A 23,638-nucleotide genomic window follows, 5' to 3' on the forward strand; every position below is an offset into this window, starting at 1 on the left:
AGTAACAAAATGAACTAAATTGCACATGTAACTAGTAAATCAACCATAGCCTTTATTTATCAACATGTACATGTACATAGAAATAAATCATAACAAAGCTTGACAAAGATAAATAACTGGTGTTACAATTAATTGCATTGTAACAATACAACATATCGTGATGCTTTTGAGTTTGTAAAATTTAACAAAATCAGATCACAAGTTTTGCTGAATAGACCTGTAAGAATATTTGGTGTCCTATATTTTTTTGAATCACTGTTCTGCTGTGGTACAACTGTTTGGGGTTTTACTTTACTGTTACACTGATTTCAATTGCACATGTAACAAAAATAAATGGAAAAAAAAATAATAATTGTACAATAAACTATCAGTACTGAGATCAGGTAAGTTGTTTTTATTATTATAAAACACATAAAAAATGTCTTTTCTGTTACAGTCACTGTATGAATGTTTATATACAAAATGACCTACTTAGCAACAATTGTTTACATAACACTTGATCTGACCCCAGAAATGAACATTTTTGTTGCAATATTTTGATGAGGAAATGTCAACTGCCTTTATTTTACATTGTAATTGATATGCCAGTCACGCATCTAATTTTGGAAAATACAGCGTTGTTTTGACTGTCGTCATTCCTTAAGTGCGTCGTTAAATGAAAACTGCTCGATAGGGGAACCCTCTGCCGATATCAAGGACATCACGTGAAGCCAATCGACTTCCAGTCGGTTGCGCGATTTCGTTTTTATTTTATTTTGTACGATGATATCAACAGCGCGTACCTGGCGGGTGTATTTTCCCACGCTTATCGCAACAAATTATTGCAAGAGAGGTGCGCGTAAATTCATAGTTTCTGTTGACAATTATGCAAATAAGCGAATAAACGACAAGGTACCGTAGATACTACGTCAAATCAAATTAATCACGTAATGCATGCGTGACTCGAACCGGCGCTCGTATACGGCACATAATCGCCTAGATTCACATCACTACACGTCTTCGCCTTGGCCACTCCCCCAAAAAAGAAACTTAATAAGCGAAACTTATTACGTGCAGATAGCAGGAAACACATCTACGCGTTCCGAGTCACACAGCTTAGCCAAATTGCGGCAAAGGCCTTCACGTCTGGTGAAAGCTGAAAGTAATGGTACGACATATACCAGTGGATAAACGCTGAGAAATCATTGTAAACTCAAATTGTAAGTTGTTGCTGTCATAGAAAATAAAGTATGCAAATGACACCTTGCCGTTTATTGGTTTCAAGTTGCCTTTGCCATAATATGGCTATGCTGTGTGGCGTAAATCGCGTGAATGGGATTAAAGCTCTCTGTACGTAATAAGCTCGTAACAATCTGTTTTGGGGGATGCCCGGTGGCCGAGAGAAAGACGCGTAGTGACGTGAAGCTAGGCAATTAGGTGCATTACGCAAGTGCTGGTTTGAGTCACGCATGTAGTACGTGTTTATTTGATTTGAGTAGTATCTACCTGGCTGTTTATTCGGTGTTGTTTGCATAGTCAAAGACCTTGTCTATGTTCTTAACCGGCAAATTTGTATAGGGCGCACAAGTGATTTTTTCTGCGTCAGTTTCTGTGTAAATCATGCGCCCATATTGGCCCTCAATTATAAATCAAAGAAAGCTTAGAAAGAACTCCCATGTGCTGAGAGTATTGGAGACACATTAAATATAATTCGAAATTACTTAGCTGAAAACTAATTATGCAAATCAGAAAATTAATATGAACAGATTTGAGTGTAAAACTAATGAGGTCTGCGTAATGTAACAGAAAATCTATGTTTCCAAGTTTAATTGAAATGTGATTAGAACCAAAAAATTATGAATAATTATGCTCATTAGGGAATTAATATGAACAGATTTTTACCCCAAACTAATTAGGTTTGTACATTGTCCTAGAGCTTCTTTGTACTAAGTTTCATTGAAATGGAATAATTAGTACCGTGAAAACTCCAAAATTTCGACCCCTCTAAAAATTCGTCCGTCTATTTATTTGCCGGGTTTCGGTGTTTTATTTACCTCCAAATTTTCGACTCCACTAAAAATTGCCGACTCATTCTTATTCAAAAATTGCAACCAGTTTTAGTTTTCCCCCAAACGAAAAAAAAAACGATGTGAGCGTTCAAACGGGACCTTCCTCGAAGGCATGAATCCGGGTTTCTGATTGACTGAGAGATTTTTATTTTATTGGTAACGAAAATATATTCTAAATAAACGAAGTTTCAAATAAAAACGAACACAAAAATCTCGGCATGCTGCGTTTCTGAATTGTTGATTATTACTGTACTCAGTAGTAATTATAATAATGTACACAAAATAAATTTGTTGAATGGTTATGAAATACAAATAAAAGTCAACTTAATTTCATCGTAAGCGAATGATTCCGGTCTCTTATAAACGTTTGATGCTGTAGGATATCCGCCATGTTCTCTTAGGTCAAATAGGTCAAATCGCTAATTAACCAATCAAAAAGCTGGATGATGCCAACGTGTTCAAATTACCATAGCTTATTTAAATATGTTAATGTTATTGAACGCAATGCGGAAGAGATTGATGTTGTAGTACGATATTTTGGCTTGGATTTTGATGCGAAAACGGCATAATTTTTTTTAAATAAAAAAATTAGTTGTTTTTAAAAAATAAACTGGTCATCTGAAGAATAATTTAACATTGTTCACAGTGATAACAGCTCATTCTCGAAAGGAAGCTTACCCGCTCACGCTAGTCACGATAAAAATCATACACGTGTACTCTTGAATAGACAGACGTCAATGACTACGGTAAAACTTACTCTATTTTAGCCGGCAGGATTGATTGAAATGTCCGAAAAATGACGCCAAAATACACCTTAAAAGTCCCATTTTATTTTCTTAAATCCCATTTTATTTTTTAATCCAAGGGCGAATTTACGGCAGAATTTGGTCCCTCAAATAAGGGACACGTGAGCTTTGATTCTAACCGGATACATTGCACTGGGTCGGGGAGATAGTTTGCTAAACTTCCATGTATCTTTTGTCCAATGGGTACCTGTACTTCGAACATTCGCAAGTTTTCCTAGGTAGTGCGAGACAGCTTTGTCTTTTGACCTATTAGTTTTGTGCTGACCTCTTCTCCGCGTCTTGATGTTTTGTTTTGCTTGTCATAATACTCACTGATTGATGACTTTGTTTAGATTTTGAGTTACAACTCGGCCACGACCTTTGCTTTTACCGTGAAACATGAGGAAGTTTACGTCAATTGACGGACATTGCATTTTTTAAAAACTAATGAAGCACACTGTCTATCATCCCCATTTTTTCATTTGCTGATTTCTATTCTGAAAAATTCGACCGTCCGAAAATGCACCTTAATTTTGACTCTAAAAACACGTCACATTTCTAACACCAATTATTTAAAACCGGTCGAAATTTTGGAGTTTTTACGGTACTTTAGATATCAGTGTGAAAGCTTAAAATTGGTTAATTATGCAAATTAGGTAATTAATATGTACAGATTGTAACCCACAATTATTCAGGTCTGTCTATTGTCCTACAGCATCCATGTACATTCATTGATATGTGATGTATAGTACCTGAGATATCAGTGTGAAAGTTGGTTAATTATGCAAATTAGGTGATTAATATGCACAAATATTTACCGGAAACTAATTGGGTCTGCATAATTCTAGATTCATTGAAATGTGATGATTAGTACTTTAGATATCAGTAGAAAAGCTGAAAATTAATTATGCAAATTAGGTAATTAATATGCACAATTATTTACCCTAAAACTAATCAGGTCTCTGCATAGTCCTAAAGGATCTATGTACCAAGTTTCATTGAAATGCGATGATTAGTACTTGAGATACCCATGGAAAAGCTGAAAATTAACTAATTATGCAAATTAGGTGATTAATATGCACAAATATTTATCAAAAACAATCAATCTCTGCATAGTCCTTGAGTATGTAAGTACCAAGTTTCATTGAAATGTAATGCTAACTACTTATATCAAATGCTGAAAATTAATTAATTATGCAAATTAGGTAATTAATATGTACTGATATTACCATAAAAACTATCAGGTCTGTGCAGTGTCGTATGACATCTATGTACCAAGTTTCATTGAAATGTGATGATTAGTACTTGAGATATCAGTGGAAAAACCGAAAATTGACTAATCATTATGCAAATTAGGTAATTAGTATCCACGGATTATTACCAAAAACTAATCAAAACCTAGCATTAGTTCAGAGCATCTATGCACCAAGTTTCATCAAAATCCAATGAGTGGTTGTTTAGATATCAGTGGAACAGTAATGGAACCACTAAAAAATAGCTAATTATCATGCAAATTAGGTAATTAATATGCACGGATTTTTACCAAAAATTAATCAAATCTGCGCATATGTTCAGAGCATCTATGTACCAAGTTTCATCAAAATCCAATGAGTGGTTCGTTAGATATCAGTGGAAAAGTCATAGAACAGCTAAAAATTAGCTAATTATCATGCAAATTAGGTAATTAACGAGCATGGATTTTTACCAAAACCTAATCAAATCTGCGCATTGGCCCAGAGCATCTATGCACCAAGTTTCATCAAAAACCGATGTATGGTTCTTGAGATAGCAGTGGAACAGTCGGACACACATACACACATACACATACACACACACATACACACATACAGACACACATACAGACACACTAACTGCAAAGACTCCCATTTTGTGCTTCGCACATGGGAGTCAAAAAAAACGAGACAATGTTCGAAATTTCGCAGTAATCCCGCAATGGCGCGCTCTGGCTGAAACCCTGTACTACTAAACATGTCTGGGACATACCGTAGTCAATATGAGACTCTGAATCACAGGTAGGCCCTGAAGATAGATTCATCACACAGTAATCCAATAATGAACGAAATTCACATTCCAATCTTATGCTTACAAATAATCCAATATTTATGCTGGAGAATATAGTACTGAAAACTGTCAAGTACACAATATAGCTAAATCATTAAGAAAAAGATATTAAAGCCGCAAACTATCAGACATCTGTTTCATAATTAATGAGGTCACTAGATTACAATTACGGTAGTTTAAATGATCAGTACCATGAGGTCGAAATGCAGTTGGTGTCCATGTATTTTTATTAAAGCAAAAATGTTTGTTAATTTTTTAGGCATGAAAAATAAATTTCACAATGAGACCATTATGGTTATGATTAAACGATTCAACAAGTACCTGTTGATTTTTTTTATGTAATAAATGTAGTGTCCTTGAATTTGTCTGCATGATATCAGACAAGAATTCCAAGCATTACTCCCCAAAATAAATTTGAACAAACTACAAAATCAAAATTGGACATTATTAAATGAAACAAAAATTCCATGAAGAATTTAAAATAGTTGGAATTTAAATATAAATAAAACAATTCAAAACATTTTTAAAATGCAAATGCTGTGACTAAACACTGATAGAAATGTATTATTGTTGTAATGTCTATTGGTAAGGGTCAAATAAAACATGTTTGAAATGTTTCAGCCAGAAATATGTTCACGAGTTTCAAGATACACAAAAACACTCCTTCAAAAAAAAGTATATGTAATTAGGCATTTGGTGGATTGCTGTAATTTACTTGTACAATCAGCTTCCAAAACGTTACATAACTTATTTCTCAAGGTTATACACCTGTCATTCCTCTTACTCAGTCGAGATACCATACAAAATAGGTTACTTCTTTGTTCTGTTATGAAATACAAGACAAGTAAAGTTTGAGTTTTATTGTGAATGAATCTTTTTGATAACTTGATTGCTTCGTAAAAAAAACACAGACCCGCTATGATGGTTGTGATGCATTAGTTGACAATCATGTGTCCTTTGACTCGATTGGACAATAATGCCATTAACCAATCAGAGTGCCGCAAGGTTGTTATTATAAAGATTGCTTTGCTCAAAAAAAATACGATGTTGTAGCACAATCTGTTGGATTTCAGTTCAAAACTACAGGATGTTTTTTGAAAAAGGTAATTACCAGTAACAATTTTTGAAAGGTAAAACAAGCGTTGAAAAAAAAAAAGAGTTTTGACATCATTCACAATTATAACAGTTGTAATTGTATTTTTTACTCACTTGCGTAAATAGCGTAAACAGATCGTGACCTCTGCTTTGACCATGATACATGTATATCTGAGCGGGGACAATTTTAGCTTTCAATTTCCATAATTTTGTGTATCGTCAAAGTGTTTACTAGCACACTGTAGAACAATTTGTTGAACTTTCATCCATATTTTTTAAAGGAATGTGGTCAAATCATTCATCTTTTTAAAAGGTGTATTCAGCCAATATTATTGTACAAATTATTATTGTACATAACCAAAAATTAAGATTACAACAAATAGGACAAAACGATAACAGAAAATCAAAGAAAGCTTAGAAAGAACTCCCATGTGCTGAGAGTATTGGAGACACATTAAATATAATTCGAAATTACTTAGCTGAAAACTAATTATGCAAATCAGAAAATTAATATGAACAGATTTGAGTGTAAAACTAATGAGGTCTGCGTAATGTAACAGAAAATCTATGTTTCCAAGTTTAATTGAAATGTGATTAGAACCAAAAAATTATGAATAATTATGCTTATTAGGGAATTAATATGAACAGATTTTTACCCCAAACTAATTAGGTTTGTACATTGTCCTAGAGCATCTTTGTACTAAGTTTCATTGAAATGGAATAATTAGTACTTTAGATATCAGTGTGAAAGCTTAAAATTGGTTAATTATGCAAATTAGGTAATTAATATGTACAGGTTTTAACCCACAATTATCCAGGTCTGTCTATTGTCCTACAGCATCCATGTACATTCATTGATATGTGTGTGATGTTTAGTACCCGAGATATCAGTGTGAAAGTTGGTTAATTATGCAAATTAGGTGATTAATATGCACAAATATTTATCAGAAACAATCAATCTCTGCATAGTCCTTGAGTTTGTAAGTACCAAGTTTCATTGAAATGTAATGCTTACTACTTATATCAAAAGCTGAAAATTAATTAATTATGCAAATTAGGTAATTACATGTACTGATATTACCATAAAAACTATCAGGTCTGTGCAGTGTCATATGACATCTATGTACCAAGTTTCATTGAAATGTGATGATTAGTACTTATATCAAATGCTGAAAATTAATTATGCAAATTAGGTAATTAATATGTACTGATATTACCATAAAAACTATCAGGTCTGTACAGTGTCATATGACATCTATGTACCAAGTTTCATTGAAATGTGATGATTAGTACTTGAGATATCAGTGGAAAAACCAAAAACTGACTAATCATTATGCAAATTAGGTAATTAGTATCCACGGATTACTGTAGAATACTTTATTTTCGCTTGGAATTTATTTTCGCTATTTTCGCTGAAGGGATGATTCCGTGAAAATAAAATCCAGTGAATATACTTTTTTTCCTATATTTCACATTAAACTCATGAAAAAATCAGTGAAAATAAATTCCAAGCAAAACGCCCAAAAAGCCTTTTCAGCGAAAATTAATTCCAGCGAAAATAAAGTATTCCACAGTATTACAAAAAACTAATCAAAACCTAGCATTAGTTCAGAGCATGTATGTACAAAGTTTCATCAAAATCCAATGTGTGGTTGTTTAGATATCAGTGGAACAATCATGGAACAGCTAAAAATCAGCTAATTATCATGCAAATTAGGTAATTAATATGCACGGATTTTTACCAAAAACTAATCAAATCTGCGCACATGTTCAGAGCATCTATGTACCAAGTTTCATCAAAATCCAATGAGTGGTTCTTTAGGTATCAGTGGAACAGTCATAGAACAGCTCAAAATTAGCTAATTATCATGCAAATTAGGTAATTAACGAGCATGGATTTTTACCAAAACCTAATCAAATCTGCGCATTGGCCCAGAGCATCTATGCACCAAGTTTCATCAAAAACCGATGTATGGTTCTTGAGATAGCAGTGGAACAGTCGGACACACATACACACACACCCACACCCACACACCCCCACCCACACCCCCACACCCACACCCACACACACACACACACTAACTGCAAAGACTCCCATTTTGTGCTTCGCACATGGGAGTCAAAAATAGTAGATTGATCAGGTTTGTGACAAATATTGCATGCAGAATCGAAGTTGGAAAATTCCCAATTTTAGTAGATGTTAAGATTCATTTAATAAAATACTGGCCTCGTTTTCAGTAAATTACTAGACAATATCACAAAACAGCCACATCTTGAACAAAAGAAATCCAATTTATAATGGTTTTCTTCAATACAAAAAATGATAAAACAACAAATTTTTCAATGGAACAAGAGAATAATTAGTTACGAATAGATATAAATTGCAAATTGGCAAAGTTATCAAACAAAAATACATGAATTTCTGAAGATATAACAAAAAAATTCAAAGATTTTTATAATTTTGAAAAATACTTGGATGTGTTGAGCTTGAAACAAAAAATTTCAACAACAAAATTTAGAACTAGTAATCACAATTTAGCAATAGAATAGGGAAGAAATGAGACACAAAAAATAAGCATCGTACTAAAAATAGAATTTGCAGACTATGTACACAGAATGAAATAGAGGATGAACTGCACTTTGTTATGATACGCCAACAAATCATACAAGATACACAGGATGATCTCCAGAAATTTAATTTCTTGATGACTTTAAAAGATAATAAAAAATATAGGTAATATATTCATAACGCATTTCAATCAAGAAATGAAAATACCATCCAGTATGCAACACTTGCTTTATCCCATTACCTACTTTCTTTCTTTTTATAGTAGTACCGGTAGTTGTAACTAATCTTTATTGCTATTACAGTAAAATCTGTATTAGAGACTGCAGCTTCTATTAAAATGGTACAATACAGCACAGAGAATGCGGCTTCTATTAGAGCATCTACACATATGAGAAATGGTGAATTTTTGGTTCTCAATTATTCAAAAAAAATGGGTGCGACTTCTATTAGGGATGCCGCTTCTAATACAGATTTTACGGTAACTGATAGAAAGTTTGTATTACTAAGGATGCAATAAAGTTATTATTATTATTATTGTTTATAAGCTACATGTACTACTGTAAAATCTGCCGCGGATTCTATTAAAATGGTACAATGCAACAGAGGAGATGTGGCTTCTACTAGAGCATCTACACATATGAGAAATCATGGATTTTTGGTTCTCAACTGTTCAAAAAAAATGGGTGCGACTTCTATTAGGGATGCGGCTTCTAATACAGACTTTACAGTACTTGCATGTGTGACTAGGTCCATTGTTTACAAATTCTAATCCATGACTGACAGTATGCATGCAGGCGATTGCCAATTATAATAGGGCAATTGTCTTAGTCTGAAGCATTTCTGTGCTGGTCGCTAATTTTGAGTGCCAATCGGGACTGGCAGCTAGGTAGTATCTGTGTACGTTACAAGGATGGAGAAATATGGGGTCACAGTACTCAGTTCGAAAAAAAACATCAATACAGTGACAATTGTATGCTTTCTCTATTTTAGGGTACTTTACGGTTGACATGTATATATATTATAATTATCTCAAAATTGTGCTCAGTGACACACGCTAGGAAAAAAATATCTTGTTTTACAAGATACATATGTACTTTCCAATGTCCAGAAGTATTAAACAAGCAGCCTGTCGGCTGAGATAGCTCCGCTGTTAGCAATGCACATTGCAATTAAAGAACAGAACTATGTATAGTATCGAAGCAATCGGACTTCAAAAATATCACTTTTCATCAAAATTAGAGAATTGAAGATATCATCACGAAATGAACAAATCTGAGAGAGGTCCACATGTAGTACCTATATATGTAATATCAAAGCAATCGGACTTGTGGTTTTTAACAAGAAGTCAAAAATATCGCTTTTTACCAAAAATAACAAAAATATTCACCAAAATTAGAGAATTAAAGATATCATCATGAAATGAACAAATCTGAGAGAGGTCCACATATACGTAGTACCTATATATGTAATATCAAAATAATCGGACTTGCGAAAATGACAAAAATATTCACCAAAAATAGAGAATTTGAGATTTTGACATGAAATGAACAAATCTGAGAAAGAACCATCCAAGGTACTTGCATATCAAATTTGAAAACATTCTGACTTGTGGTATCGAAGAAGAAGTTGAAATTGTAAAGTTGACGATGACGATGGACAATCAGTAATATGGACAGCTCCGCTGTGTCGACTTTGTCGACAGCGGAGCTAAAAATTTACTAGTACAATGTTTTATGGATTTTTAACAAAGAAATGTGTTTTCATTGTGGTCCATGGAAACCGCTGCTAAAATGACATTTCATGTGGATCTTACTGTTTTTCTCAACAAAAAAACAGATTGACAGTGAACCAACAAATTTCACATACTTGACTAATACTAAAACTAATAATTATAGACAGATTTAGACGTAAACTATTGTAATATATATATGTTACTCTAATTTAGGCGTCAGGGAAGAGTGAAAGGCCTTAATTTGGTTTTGACAGTCAATCACATGGTAACAAAAAAGACTAATATGCATTATTTTTTTTAATTTTGTTGTTAACGAAAAGTATATTTTAAAAGAAGTTTTGAATAAAAACAAACATGAATGCATTGCTTAGTAGCAAATTATCACGGTACAGTAGCGCAACCCAGTCATGCTGTGTTTCACAACTTACTTGTTTCCGAAGTGTTGCAATTGTTGATTACTGTAAAGTGACTAATTTTCACTGGGTTTAAATTTCACTGATTTACCATTTCAGGCATATTCAGTGGGTTTTAAATTCACGATTTTATCATTTAGATAATGTGTTTTATTTTAAATTTTACATATTCACTGGGTTATAATTTAGCGCATTTTCCAGTCAGCGAAATAAGCAAAATTAAAACCCAGTGAATAATTACCCCCTTTACAGTATTACTCAGTTGTGATAAATTCACAAATTTTGTGAATTGTTTTGAAATGCTAATAAAATTTAACTTAGTTTTACTGTATAAAGCGAATAATTTGAGTCGCATGTATATGCTCAATGTGATACGATATTCGCCATGTTTTTCCATGCACATGCGTGGCCTGAAACTGTGTTCTTTGACCTGATAGATCAAGTTGCTAATTAAGCAATCAAAATGCTGGATGGTGCCAACATGTTTGAATTACCATAGCTCATTTAAATATGAAGCGACTTCATGGCAAACGCAACACGGATTGGCGATGTTGTAGTGCGATCTTTTGGCTTCGATTCATTAGGAAAACTGCATGATTTTTTTTTTTAAATCAAGAAAATTAGTTGTTTTCAAAAGATAATAAACTGAGCATAGAATAAACATTAAACTCTTGAACAGGCGTCAATGACTAAGAAAAACCTCAATCAGACTCTAATTTAGGCATCAGGAAGAGATTGAAATGTTCGAAAAATGACTCTTGTATTAGAGATTATACGATAAAACAAGCCATGCATGGCACAGTTCCCGTTAGTTATCGAATTTAAGATATATAGTTTTGTTTATAGTAATATAGCTGGAATATAACCATGTCAGGATTATGATGATTGTTTAACATTAAAATGATTGACATTTGTATTTGATCGTCAAACGAGTATTGAGAGATATTCTCTGGAAGAGCATTAATTAAAACAAAATCAGCCATTTTGTATACATGTATAATGAATATTTAAAATTTGAACATAATCAGTCACAGCAAGTCAGAGATAAGGCACTAGAACCACATTCAGTCGGCCATTTTGAATCTTATCTGAAAAACAAAATGTGCATCAAGGTCCTATAATGTCTAACATATATACCAATTTTGAACAAAATCCATCTGTAAACAGTTGAAAAATGCTTGATTTTGATGATTTTTAGCACAAAAATGACCGCCATTCGGCCATCTTGAATCAGATCGTGAAACAAATTTACGTGCATATGTATAATATCATGTATGATGTATGTGTGAAGTTTGATTGTGATTGGTCCAGGCATTTCTAAGATACAGGTCTGGACGCACGCACGGAGGTAAAACATAAGTCCCCGTTTTTGAACTGCGTCCGAACGAGAACTAACAATGTAAAATACTGACTAGTAGCATTCTACCTTAAATTACTGGGGGTATGGCAAAAATTTGTAGGTTTTCTGTCATATTCTAAATTTAAAGAAAATTTACATGTAATAGTGACAGAAAACTTAGCTCAATAGCACTGACTTCATTAAACGCTGAAAATACATTTTGATACAATTTGGATGTTAATTTACAAGTTCGAAGCGATGTCAGTGTGATTTCCGTGTAAAAGCTACGGAAAAGCAAGATTCGTTAACCAATGAAAATGATGTGTCGTACAAACGAATTTTCAGATTATTGACGAAGAAATTTTGTCAACGCAATTTGGAAGTGAATTATATTGATGTTTAAAATCTGTTAACACTGATTTCGACAAAAAACTGATTTTTTTTTACCCAAAAAGCTGTTGATTTTCATGCAATACACTTTTTACATGCATATTTTAATAAATGTCGTCAACGCCTGGTAAAACATCCTGGGCCTATACTCAGGAATGCCCTCAACTTGTTAAAGATTTAAAAACAGAGGGGTGGGCTTATACTCGGGAAGGGGCCTATACTCTGGAAACGACGGTAATTACAGAGTTGATGATGGAAGTGATATTATGGCGCTAATAAGAAATGATATGCTATGAGCTGTTTGTCCGGTCACTTCAGGGGAGTCGGTCCACAAAGTGGTCTGGCTCAAGCGAGTGCGGATGGCACGAGCTGAGGTGTGTACGAATAGAGAGGGACTATGTGTAAACATTCCAATACCTTCCCTAGTGTATGTGCGCAAAACAAAAGACGTTCATGATTACTAGGCTTGTAAACTTGCTCGCTTCTTATTTTTTCAGCAGAAACAGAGGTGAACTAGGTCAGTTACGAGAAGGGAAAATGGATGGTTTTCACCGATTGTCGATGACAATACGAACCAAGCTGTGGGTACTGCCCTAGATTAGTTTATTGGCGGATGTGACGGACATGGCTGGTCATGATAAAAGCGAGATTCATTCGTCAACAAATAATTCCACGACAATATGCTTTGAATATTCAAATGCTTTTTGAATTTAATATACGGCGTTCTCGACAATTTTAAAAGTATAAATGTGTCTCAAAATAATGATTGAAATGATTGAAAGATCCCACAAAAAAATGTTATGTTCCCTGAACTATATTCCCGCAATGAAATGATTGTTGACCGACAACATTGCGTATCACAAAGGTTTTTTTTTTTATTTGTTTGAGCCTTTATTCACCTTCCATAACGTCATTATTGCCTAGCCGACAAGACATGTAATGGCACAGGTTGTACTATGCAATACTATACATTGGGCATATCAATAAAATAAACAACAGTTTTCAATGCAAATATGTAACTAAATAAGGAGCTCTATTATGCAATTAAAAAAACTGCTTTAATTGTGATTGCTAAGTCATGCCTTGGTAAGTCGCGATTCGGCCAAGGGTACTTGGATGGCTCCCAAAACGTCTATTGTGTTTTGACATCAGTTTTGAAGGACAAAGACTAATGTTTCGTTGCATAGTGTATTTAACTAACCGTTAAAAAGACAACACCTACTGTCCGTCAATTACTGAGATACATGTACAATGGTTGACGACAGCCTAACTCAAGGTGTCAACAAGGGGGTCGAGTAGCGACCATACATCCTTCTCGGCCGGTTCCCCCTTTGGTATACCTCTATCAAAGTATCTACAATGAGTTGAATTCACAATTCTGATCTCTATTTCTCAACTAAGCAGCATGTCTAAGCGAAAGCTATCCAGTCTGTCCATACGCCATAAATTCGCAACGATCGATCAAGAAAAGGTGAAACAAAGTCAAGGGTTGCACATGATCTAGCAGTCGGTGAGCCCACTATTCGTGGGTGGGTAAAAAATGTAGAAAAGCAGAGGAAATTTGCGGGACTGAACAGAAAATGTGTGAAATTATCAGACAACGATGACATGATCGATAAAGCTGTGTAAGAATGGTTTCTTTATGAATGGTCTGCAAAGCATGCATCCTCACCAAGCAACTCAGATGTGACGACTTTGAATTTGAGGCCAGTTCGGGGTGGTTCTGACGCTGTCAGAACTTTTCTCGAAAAACTATGAAGGTAGTTATTCCGACGAACAAGTATATAATTGCAATGGAACTAGTTTATTTTGGAAGCTGTTACTGTTGAAGTTGCAAGCAACAGCAAACTACCCACATAATATCGGATACAAACAAAATAAACACCGCATCACTGCAATGTTTACAGCAAACATACTGTGAAATACTTTATTTTCGCTTGGAATTTATTTTCGCTATTTTCGCTGAAGGGATGACTCCGTGAAAATAAAATCCAGCGAATATACTTTTTTTCCTATATTTCACATTAAACTCATCAAAAATCAGTGAAAATAAATTCCATACAAAACGTCCAAAAAGCTTTTTCAGCGAAAATAAATTCCAGCGAAAATAAAGTATTCCACAGTAATCATGATCGATTCTTATTCGAATACTGCCTGACACACGTGATGATACAACATACAATTTGTAAATATGTTAGAAACTTTCACTTGTGTATTTATTAATTGTGATCGTGATGTGGTTTTAAAAAAAACGACACACTATAAATAAACCCATTGGTGAATGTGCTTTTATACGTTTCCAATGCACGATCCCCCTCTTTCACGAGGCCCCTCGTTAAGTCGCGACCCTCGATAAGTCACGGTTTTTGCTTGGATCCCAACACCCGCAACTTAGCGAGGGGCCACTATATTTTAGCTGCGGTTCCGTAGCTCTTTGGTGCGACCTACAATCGAATTTCGCCCTAACAATTTCATTTGGACGTCTTTTTTTTAATTTTGTAGTTGTACGTCGAACATAGAGCTACGGGATCTATCACAGTTTAAAAACAGAAATCTGGCATACGTAAATTAAATCGCTTTTGCTTTCGATTACTATGGTGTGACGTACCTTTATTGTGAATTAATTGCTGGATGAATAACATACAAACTTTTGTTTGCAATTTGTGTTTATAAATAAGCAATAATTTGTGATATTTTACAATTACCGCGGAAACCAAGCAAATTACGAGAAAAACGGCAGCCATTGACATCCCACACTCCCTAGCACAGAATAAATGTAATCTCGTTTGGCGGTCATTTGATACAGTGGTGGAAGAATAAAACTCACTCTTCCCGTTATTCTAATTGTTCCAATAAAGCAATCACATACAGTATTTATAATTTTATGATTTTTGTTTAATAATAGAAACAGGTTGCATAAACGCAATTTATCTACTGATTTCGGTCACGTGGTACAAAATTATAGGTCTCGCGTAATTTGCTATAAACTCTGGAATACAAAATGGCGTCTTTCGTCTTGTTATTTTTCTGCGACTCGGTGTACGGTAAATAAAGTCAATTTTTTATGACCACCGTCATCATTTCACAGCGCAAATAGGTTCTGGTCATTGTTTGGAAGTAAATAAACATAGTGAGTACTTTCGAAGGTCTTAAAATGTGATTTTCGCGACGACCAAATTTGGCATGTGGATTTTAACCGGTATTCAGTCGCACAAGGCCCCATAGCCCTATGGGCCGGCCAGAGTCAGTCACGTAAATAATGCGGTCGGCAACATAGGGCTATGATTCCACAGCTAACAATATTTATGCTGGATTTCAATTCTTGCAAATTTATTCAAATACAGCTACAAACTGCCAGATATTTATACCCTCTTTAATTTATACCCATTTAGACAGTAAATAAGACTCGCACATATCCCTAAATCATTGAAACACGGGACCCATTTCAATGACAAAAACGTAATTTCTATATACATGTACATGTAGTGCCCGCCCCCGCCAACATGATTAATCATATAACAAGTACATGTACTAGCTATTACCAAACTTTACATGGCAAGAATTCAAAATAAATTATGCAGATCATTGAAAATTTACTGTCTGATCACAGAAAGAGTATAAATGATAAACGAGAATCCCCTCCCGTTATCCCACTAGAATGTTTCTTCCGGGATCTTACCTCTTCAATCAACTTTTGCTTGAGCTCCAGTCCTTTCTTTCGAGTGTTCGTGAGCGCAACTAAAACAAAATGTAAAACTATATGTAAGGAAATGTAATATGAAAATGTAATAAATTACATATTTGTTTTTGTTTCAAGTATACTAACCACGTCTATCTCTCTTCGATTTCGGCATTTTGTCCAAATTTTGTTGACAGTGACGATAGACCGGAAGCACGTGTATAACCAGTTGTTGGTAAAAATATTTCCTCCAACAAATGTTGGACATGCGCATTCATGCAAATCTAAAACGGGTTAAATTTATAGAATTAAAACAATGTTATTATCTGGCTTGATTTTAAATATTTTGCAATGTATGTGTCTCATTACATTGTAGTATAATATTATTGATTAAAGAATCTTAAAAACCGTGGGAATAATATCACGCGGTGACGTCATTTCTCTCCAATCGCAGATCCTAGTAACCATGACGTCACCTCGCCCTTCTCTTCAATCCATGAAACCCCGTTCGCTGAACTGTGGAATCCAAGTAACCGTACCACTTATATTTTACTACGCTGAGGCAATATAGTCCTAATATTGTATTTTTTCACACATTCAGGTTGATATTTAGTTAAGGTTAGTATTTTTCCAAAGTATTGATATTGTCACATATATGTAAAGGTGTTATTTTCCAGTATTTGGTGTTGGCCTACAAATATACAACAGAGTGGATTAATATTGATCATTTCGTTATATTGTGCTGTGTCTGAGAGTGTCCGCCATTTCTCGACCCTCGAAGCCCGTTCAACTAGAAATTGGCTCGGGAGAGGTTCTATACAACTAGCTATTTTCATATTTTTCCCTTGAATTTTAGCAGCCTTTCCCGTATTTAGCGATGTCATCAAAAGACGAGCTGGTGCAAAAAGCCAAATTGGCTGAACAGGCCGAACGTTACGATGACATGGCAGCGTCTATGAAGAAGGTGACAGAAGACGGCGCAGAGCTCAGCAATGAGGAGCGCAACTTGCTGTCAGTGGCCTACAAAAATGTGGTCGGAGCAAGGCGTTCTTCGTGGAGGGTGATCTCCAGCATCGAACAGAAGACCGAGCAATCTGTTTCCCAGGATAAAATTACGAAAAAGCAAGAAATGGCCAAGGAATATCGTCAAAAAATCGAGAAGGAACTGAGAGATATCTGCGGTGATGTTCTGGTAGGTGTATTTATTGTACATGGCTGCCATTTTATATTTTTTACTACACTGTCTGCATGATAATCGCTGACTGATTTCATGACACGATAATTTTTTGATGGATTGTCAATCGTTTTCCAGAGATGATTTTTTGTCGACCTTGGTCTTCATCTGACTTGTCTAGACCTGTCGTTATTTGTAATCGTTTTATTGTTGCTATTAGTTAAGAAAGGCTTTCTAAGCCACGACTACGTGACTGTCTTGTATGTGTTCTCAATGCACATTTTGCGTGACATCGAACTACTGAATAAATTATTGCTGTATTTCGTTGTATTATGTTTTGCGATGACGTAGCCAAAATGTCGATTTGTTAAGTTGTTGAAATTTAGAGCAAAACAGGAAAGTTGTCGGTGAGTCCGGGCAGGGTAAATGTGCAACTACAGATCATTGACATGGATTTAACTACCATGTCATGTGTTCGTACATGCCCCACCCAACAGTTAGTATGTGTCATGTTCGTTTTATATTATACTAGGATAAGGTTTGATTGTGTGAACTAATTAGATTGGTAAAGTATTACTCATGACTTGTAGATAAATAATCCTGTAAACAAGTAAATAATCTTGTAAACGGGAAGTAAAACTGCCCACTCCTACAGGAGATTACATTAACCCTGTCCTGACCTTGCAGATAGATGAACAGTTCAATGTTCTATATATGGAAGAAAAAACATGTTAGCTATGCTGCATGCAATCATGTGAAGGATGTATTTTTTTTATCATTCAAATTATTTTTTCTCTCTATACTATAGAAAAGATGTGAACATACTAATTTCTTGCCCAAAATTGTTTAATGATTTATGTAAACAATTTTTTTCCTAAATGCATTTCCTGGTTTGAGTGATTGTAAATGAAACATGGCAACCTACTTATCATACAGTTTGCTTGCTTGCTTGCTTTATTTAATCAACATCAGTGTTTTTTTTATACAGCCAACCTTGACAAATAGATGTTGTGCAAAAAAAATTTCCATTCATAATTTTGTCAATTAATGCGTTTGACTATAGGTGTCTTGATGTAATTTACTATGCAAAGCTGACTAGAATAAATTTAAATTTATAATCATTATCAAATATCCTTGCATGTTTTCATAATCAGTTACTGTGAAATATTTTATTTTAGCCGTGAATTAATTTTCGCTGACAAGGCTTTTTGGATGTTTTGTATGGAATTTATTTGCACTGTTTTTTGATGAGTTCAGTGTAAAATATAGGAAAAAAGGGTACACTGGATTTTATTTTCGCTGAATTATTCCTTCAGCGAAAATAGTGAAAATAAAGTATTTTACAGTATGTTGATTTGATTTTTGTCTAGTATATAGATTACCATTCAAAGTCTTATTATTAGCGTTGAATCAAAGCTATTTTAAGTCTCCATAATTGTATTAATATTCATGAATGCATTAACCTGTAATAATACACAGGATTTTATAATATGACCTTCTCTTTGTGTCCACTGGAGAATCAGCAGTCGGATGCCTTCTAGCATGAAAATTAATTGCATTTCTTTATTATAGATTTTTGTTTTTTTGAATGTCACTTGTGCATGATTTAAAGTCATTAAAATAGTTGACTTTCAATCTTTCTGATTGACCCACGATTTCGTATAACTATTATGTCCATTTATATCTGTTGATCGCATTTACAAATTGCTACCTAATGATGAATAGTTTTTGCACCTGTCCCTACAACATTAAAAGAGTTTCCTTTATATTAATACAGTGCAGTTAGGAGTATTCTGTGCTTGAGAGTAGCTGTCTAGCCTTTCTCGCATTTTAGGTCAATAATAATTATATTACGCTAAATATTTAGTCATATTCCAACTACTTATGTAAACTCAGTCGTATTTATTAATTTTGATTCGATAATAAATTATTTATTCCAGTGCATAATAAAATAATCTTGTAGTTACAGTGCCTTCTCTGCCTACCATAAATTATAACCAGGGTAAAGTGATCTGTAATTTACAAATATTTTTTTAATTTGCAGAGCAAAACCCCCAGTTATCTGTTAATTAATAATACTCATTTCTCATTGATGTTACATTACGCTGAAAGGCAAAACACAAGTGATACTGACTTGGCTGCTCATGTTTTAATGAAGTTGTTTTTCTTATTTTCAGAATTTGCTCAAGAAATTTCTTATTCCAAAGGCATCAAAGTCAGAGAGTAAAGTTTTTTATTTAAAGATGAAAGGAGATTACTATCGGTATTTAGCTGAAGTGGCTTCACAGGATGACAGAGAAAGTAAGTTGTAACTGTTTATTTTCCTTAATATTTCTAACCCAAAAGCACATTTCACAAGATTGTAGAACGGCATATATAATGCTTATCTTTACATTATCTTGAATCACTGAAGAAAAACAATGTTTATGAATCAGTAAACCCTCCTCCGTATACATAGCCATTTTGTAAGATTGGAACTGTTTACTATGTAAATAATACTTTAAATTTACTAAATAGTTCAAAATCTCGCATTTTTTCAGTTCATTCTGCATTTCGATTCGTCTTTAAAAGCATTTTGTCAATAAGGTCTCTAATGATTCTAAATTGCATGCATTTATTTGTAGGATGTCACACAATTTTTTTTGTAATCAACTTCTATAAACATGTACAACTCATTTGTACCTATTGTTTTATTTATTTGATTCACACCAATTTCCGAGGATTCCCCAACTATATCTTTATGTGTTTGTGTGCACGTTTTTTTCATGGGTAGCAAGTTTAGAACTGTTATAGTCGTCTAACCAGTCATGTGTGAGAAAATGATGCCACATTAACAAAGAACTTTGATTATTGTGCAGATCAACATGAACAAAAGAGACACCATCAAGGTCTAACTAGATAATTTCTGGTGTGATTGGAACATGTTAAATAAAGAGAAAGTCATAGTCAGTATTTTAGTGCACATGGCAAATAGATCAATACTTGTAATTTTGCTAAACACTATGGGAGTGCATTGTGTGGTGGGAAACTGTTTACTAAAACAAATTTCACATTAGGACCAATGTCCTTAAAGAATTGCCAATCAAGTGATTTGTAGCCGATAGTGCCCAGAAATGCCATACGGGAAATCATTAAGTTGTCTAATTTAGTAACGTGGTACATGAATTAAATGTACTAGATTATTCTTTAACTAATAACACTATGAAATATGTTTCTGGACAATGTACCTGTATGTATATACCTCTGTCAATAAAACCTAAAAAATTGCACAAGTTTTGGGAAGCAAAAGCAACTATCGCCTATAATAATAACGGAATTTGAGAGCCAGATTGAAAACCAATGCGGTACAAGCAAAGATCAACCAGGTGAAATTGTGATGAGAAAATCATGATTTTAAATGATCTCCCTTGTAATAGGGTTAAAGTATTATGAATACTAAGTAATCTCTTCCAAAAAAATCTCTTCTTTGCAAGATGATTTTTGTAATTATTTGGCTTCTAAAATCAGAATTGTGCTTTATTTGATTTTTCGATTTTTGTTTTCAGCTCCAATCAGAACAAAAACTGTTGCGGAATGTGTTACACTGGGGGGAATCAGAATATGACTGGCAAATGTTCATCTATATAATTGACCATTGGATTCCATTCGTTCATCAGTCTCGTTTTATCAGAAGTTCATTGACTGATTTTTTCCAAAAACAATTAACTTGCTATACATATGGTCTAGATGTATTCTTCTGTTTATATACAAAATGCCCAACCAGAGGCTGTATTTGACCTAACAAATTTGTTGTGAAGAGCATTATCTCAAAGTGCTTAGCAAACTCTGTTCAAACTAAAAATATCTGATGTGAAGAAGACATTGTAATGATTTGCATTTGGGCATCAGTTTGTTTCCTAATTATATCAGATTTGTATTCAAATGAACAGTAAAATTCTTACTTATAATCAAGATAACTGGTAGACTTAGTTTAGTCAGAATACATTGTATCTAATATTTATTGTGTCCTTTTCATTACAGAGATTGTAGACAATTCTCAAACAGCCTATAAAGATGCGTTTGACATTAGTCAAAACGATATGGAGCCGACACATCCAATTCGTCTAGGTTTGGCACTAAATTTCTCAGTATTTTATTATGAAATTAAAAATGAACCTGATCAAGCATGTAAACTTGCGAAGCAGGTAAGTGTAACCAATTTGTGTTCTTAATAAAATTAGTATTGAACAAATTTTGATTTTCTGACCGTGCATTGACTTGAGAATTGAGCATTTATTATTTTATTAATGTTTACTGAGATGCAGGTTGAGTGCAAATAAGTGTCAATTCTTGCTACTGTGTGCTGGGATCAGTTTAGAGTGCAATTTTTACATGGCAAGCATTACTTATCAAGATGTATAATTTTTCTCTATGTACATTCAACACATGCTAATTCATACAAAATTATTTTAGGTATATTAAAACTGTTTCAATTCAGTACTCTGACAAGTGCACATTTTGGAAAATGTGTATAGTATTGTTAAGTTAACCCTTCAATGCCTTTGTTTTGCTGCTAAAATGTTGACACAATTGTATGTATTTATTTTAAATCAGAAAGAATTTCCAATTGCCTACACTTCAATTTTAGGAGAAAATGTATGCAGATTTATTTTTGTTTTTCAATGGGTTCAAAGGTCTTTGTCAAGTTGAGGTGGATCAGTTTGGAGCCCATTTCTGTAGACCCATTTTATCAATGAAGTATAACACATGGTGCAATGTAAAAAAAGAATTGGCAGTTAGAGGTGAATTAACACCCTATTTCTGTTCATCTATTTGTACTCTTCCTAGGCGTTTGATGAAGCAATTGCTCAATTGGACACGTTGAACGAAGAATCATACAAAGACAGCACCCTTATCATGCAGTTGCTCAGAGATAATTTGACTGTAAGTAATCATATTAGTTTACAGCTCGATAGTACGTCTTGTGATAAATTTATGTGACAATACTGTTGCAGTCTTCTATTCTTACAGCCAAAAATTCATCTTTTTGAGAACAATGTTGAAGATTCCATTGCAGGGCCATGTAGAAATTGTTTGTGTAAATAAAAATTCATACAATCACAGGCAAAATATCTGTCAGCTATATCAAAAGACAAGTTTTAAGTTACAGTGCCATCAATTTCTGTGCAACAATAGGGGTTGATTTCTAGCTAATGCAATTTATTTGGTTTCCCCGTTTTCGATGAGCTTACCAAACGTTTACCACCCTACGAAGACTAAATTTGAAGTTTTACCACCAGAGCACACAAATTTACAACGCAAGGGCAGAACTTAAAACTTGTCTTGTGTCTGTATGCAGAGTGCACAACCCAAACCCTTGATGTTATTGCTTAATTTTTTTGAACCAATGTTTTGTATGGTGGCTTGTGACTCAACTTGTACTCAACTATATTTACTTGCAGTTATGGACGTCTGATTCAGGAGAAGGGGATGAAGGTGGTGAAGATGGTGGTAACTAGATAGAGACTTGCGATTAGTATCCAGTATCTTTCATTTCAACATTACATCGGGAACTATCAGTGTTTAATCCCTATTGGAAAACAAGAAAATTACACAAATCTTTCAAATTAAGAAAAAATAAACCTTTGAAAAAAAAAAAGTGAAAAAAAAAAATCAGCAAGAGCGAAGATCTCCTGTATCCTGTGTATACCCCCCAATGGGTCTGTAGAGTTTACTCATTCTATTTAGTCTCGTAAGTGGTTTCCTGTTATGGCTTGGTCTTATTCTTTTTTTGTTCTGTAACGAGTGTAATGAATCAAATGACTTGTATTTCTAGTGCATAGTCTGTAACTAATCTGGCTTTTATCCTTCAGAATACTAGAAAAGTGAGGATTTTTTTAAAAAACAATAATGCTATATTAGTGAACAAATTGCATTTCAATGCTATGTAGTTTAAAATTATAAAATTTAAATGGAGTATCAGCCAAATTTTGTGGAAAATGGGTGACCTATTATGTTGGAATGGAGTTTACAGCAATTGTCAAAATTTATAGTGATTTATGGCAAAACTGGAGGATATCCTAGGCTTTTCTAATTGTTTCAATCATATTTGTCAATGTGAAACACTAACAGACAGTGATGAGTATGAATGCATGCACGCACGCACCATCTAAACAGTGGCTGAGATGCAGGTGTGCTCTGTCTCTGCAGTGGCCAACGTGTGTGGTTGGGCGTTGACCTTGGTCTATATGTATTGTAGTTGTCATGTAGACTGGCTGGCACTACCAAATAATGACTGTATTGACCAAAATTGGGTAACATCTCTGACCATAATTGGGTCATTGCTGTGGTGC

General features: G+C 34.1%; 2 protein-coding genes across 4 annotated transcripts in view; one reads left to right on the forward strand and one right to left on the reverse strand.

The window, feature by feature from the left end:
• LOC100373843 (mRNA turnover protein 4 homolog) overlaps positions 1 to 16,386 on the reverse strand; it is a 33,303-nt gene extending 16,917 nt beyond the window's left edge. Inside the window, exons 1-2 of the mRNA XM_085507679.1 lie at positions 16,280 to 16,386; positions 16,133 to 16,191 (exon numbers count right to left, since the gene is read on the reverse strand). Coding sequence (XP_085363805.1) covers positions 16,133 to 16,191; positions 16,280 to 16,307 — 87 coding nt within the window. The 5' untranslated portion in view covers positions 16,308 to 16,386. The remainder of the gene's footprint in view (positions 1 to 16,132; positions 16,192 to 16,279) is intronic.
• A 227-nt stretch (positions 16,387 to 16,613) lies between these two features.
• Positions 16,614 to 23,374, forward strand: LOC100373095 (14-3-3 protein zeta/delta-like). Of its 3 annotated transcripts, none has more exons than XM_006811256.3 (6): positions 16,614 to 16,750; positions 16,989 to 17,324; positions 19,484 to 19,607; positions 21,327 to 21,490; positions 22,134 to 22,229; positions 22,748 to 23,374. In XM_006811256.3, the coding sequence occupies exons 2-6, from the start codon at positions 17,010 to 17,012 to the stop codon at positions 22,802 to 22,804; spliced, it is 756 nt and encodes a 251-aa protein (XP_006811319.1). In that variant the 5' UTR covers positions 16,614 to 16,750; positions 16,989 to 17,009; the 3' UTR covers positions 22,805 to 23,374. The 3 variants fall into 3 exon arrangements, with proteins under 3 accessions (XP_006811319.1, XP_002730565.1, XP_006811318.1); XM_002730519.4 differs by having other exon boundaries at positions 16,635 to 16,750; positions 16,992 to 17,324; XM_006811255.3 differs by lacking the exon at positions 16,614 to 16,750 and having other exon boundaries at positions 16,870 to 17,324.
• The last annotated feature ends 264 nt before the right edge of the window (positions 23,375 to 23,638 follow it).

This window comes from Saccoglossus kowalevskii, chromosome 14 (genome assembly GCF_978046115.1).
Source record: "Saccoglossus kowalevskii chromosome 14, keSacKowa6.1, whole genome shotgun sequence".
Classification (NCBI taxonomy): domain Eukaryota; kingdom Metazoa; phylum Hemichordata; class Enteropneusta; family Harrimaniidae; genus Saccoglossus; species Saccoglossus kowalevskii.

Coding starts and splice junctions, on each gene's coding strand:
- LOC100373095 (XM_006811256.3), top strand. CDS start 17,010: ATGTCATCAAAAGACGAGCTGGTGCAAAAAGCCAAATTGGCTGAACAG. Junction 19,608..21,326: donor TTCACAGGATGACAGAGAAA/GTAAGTTGTAAC, acceptor TTTTCATTACAG/AGATTGTAGACAATTCTCAA. Junction 21,491..22,133: donor CATGTAAACTTGCGAAGCAG/GTAAGTGTAACC, acceptor TACTCTTCCTAG/GCGTTTGATGAAGCAATTGC.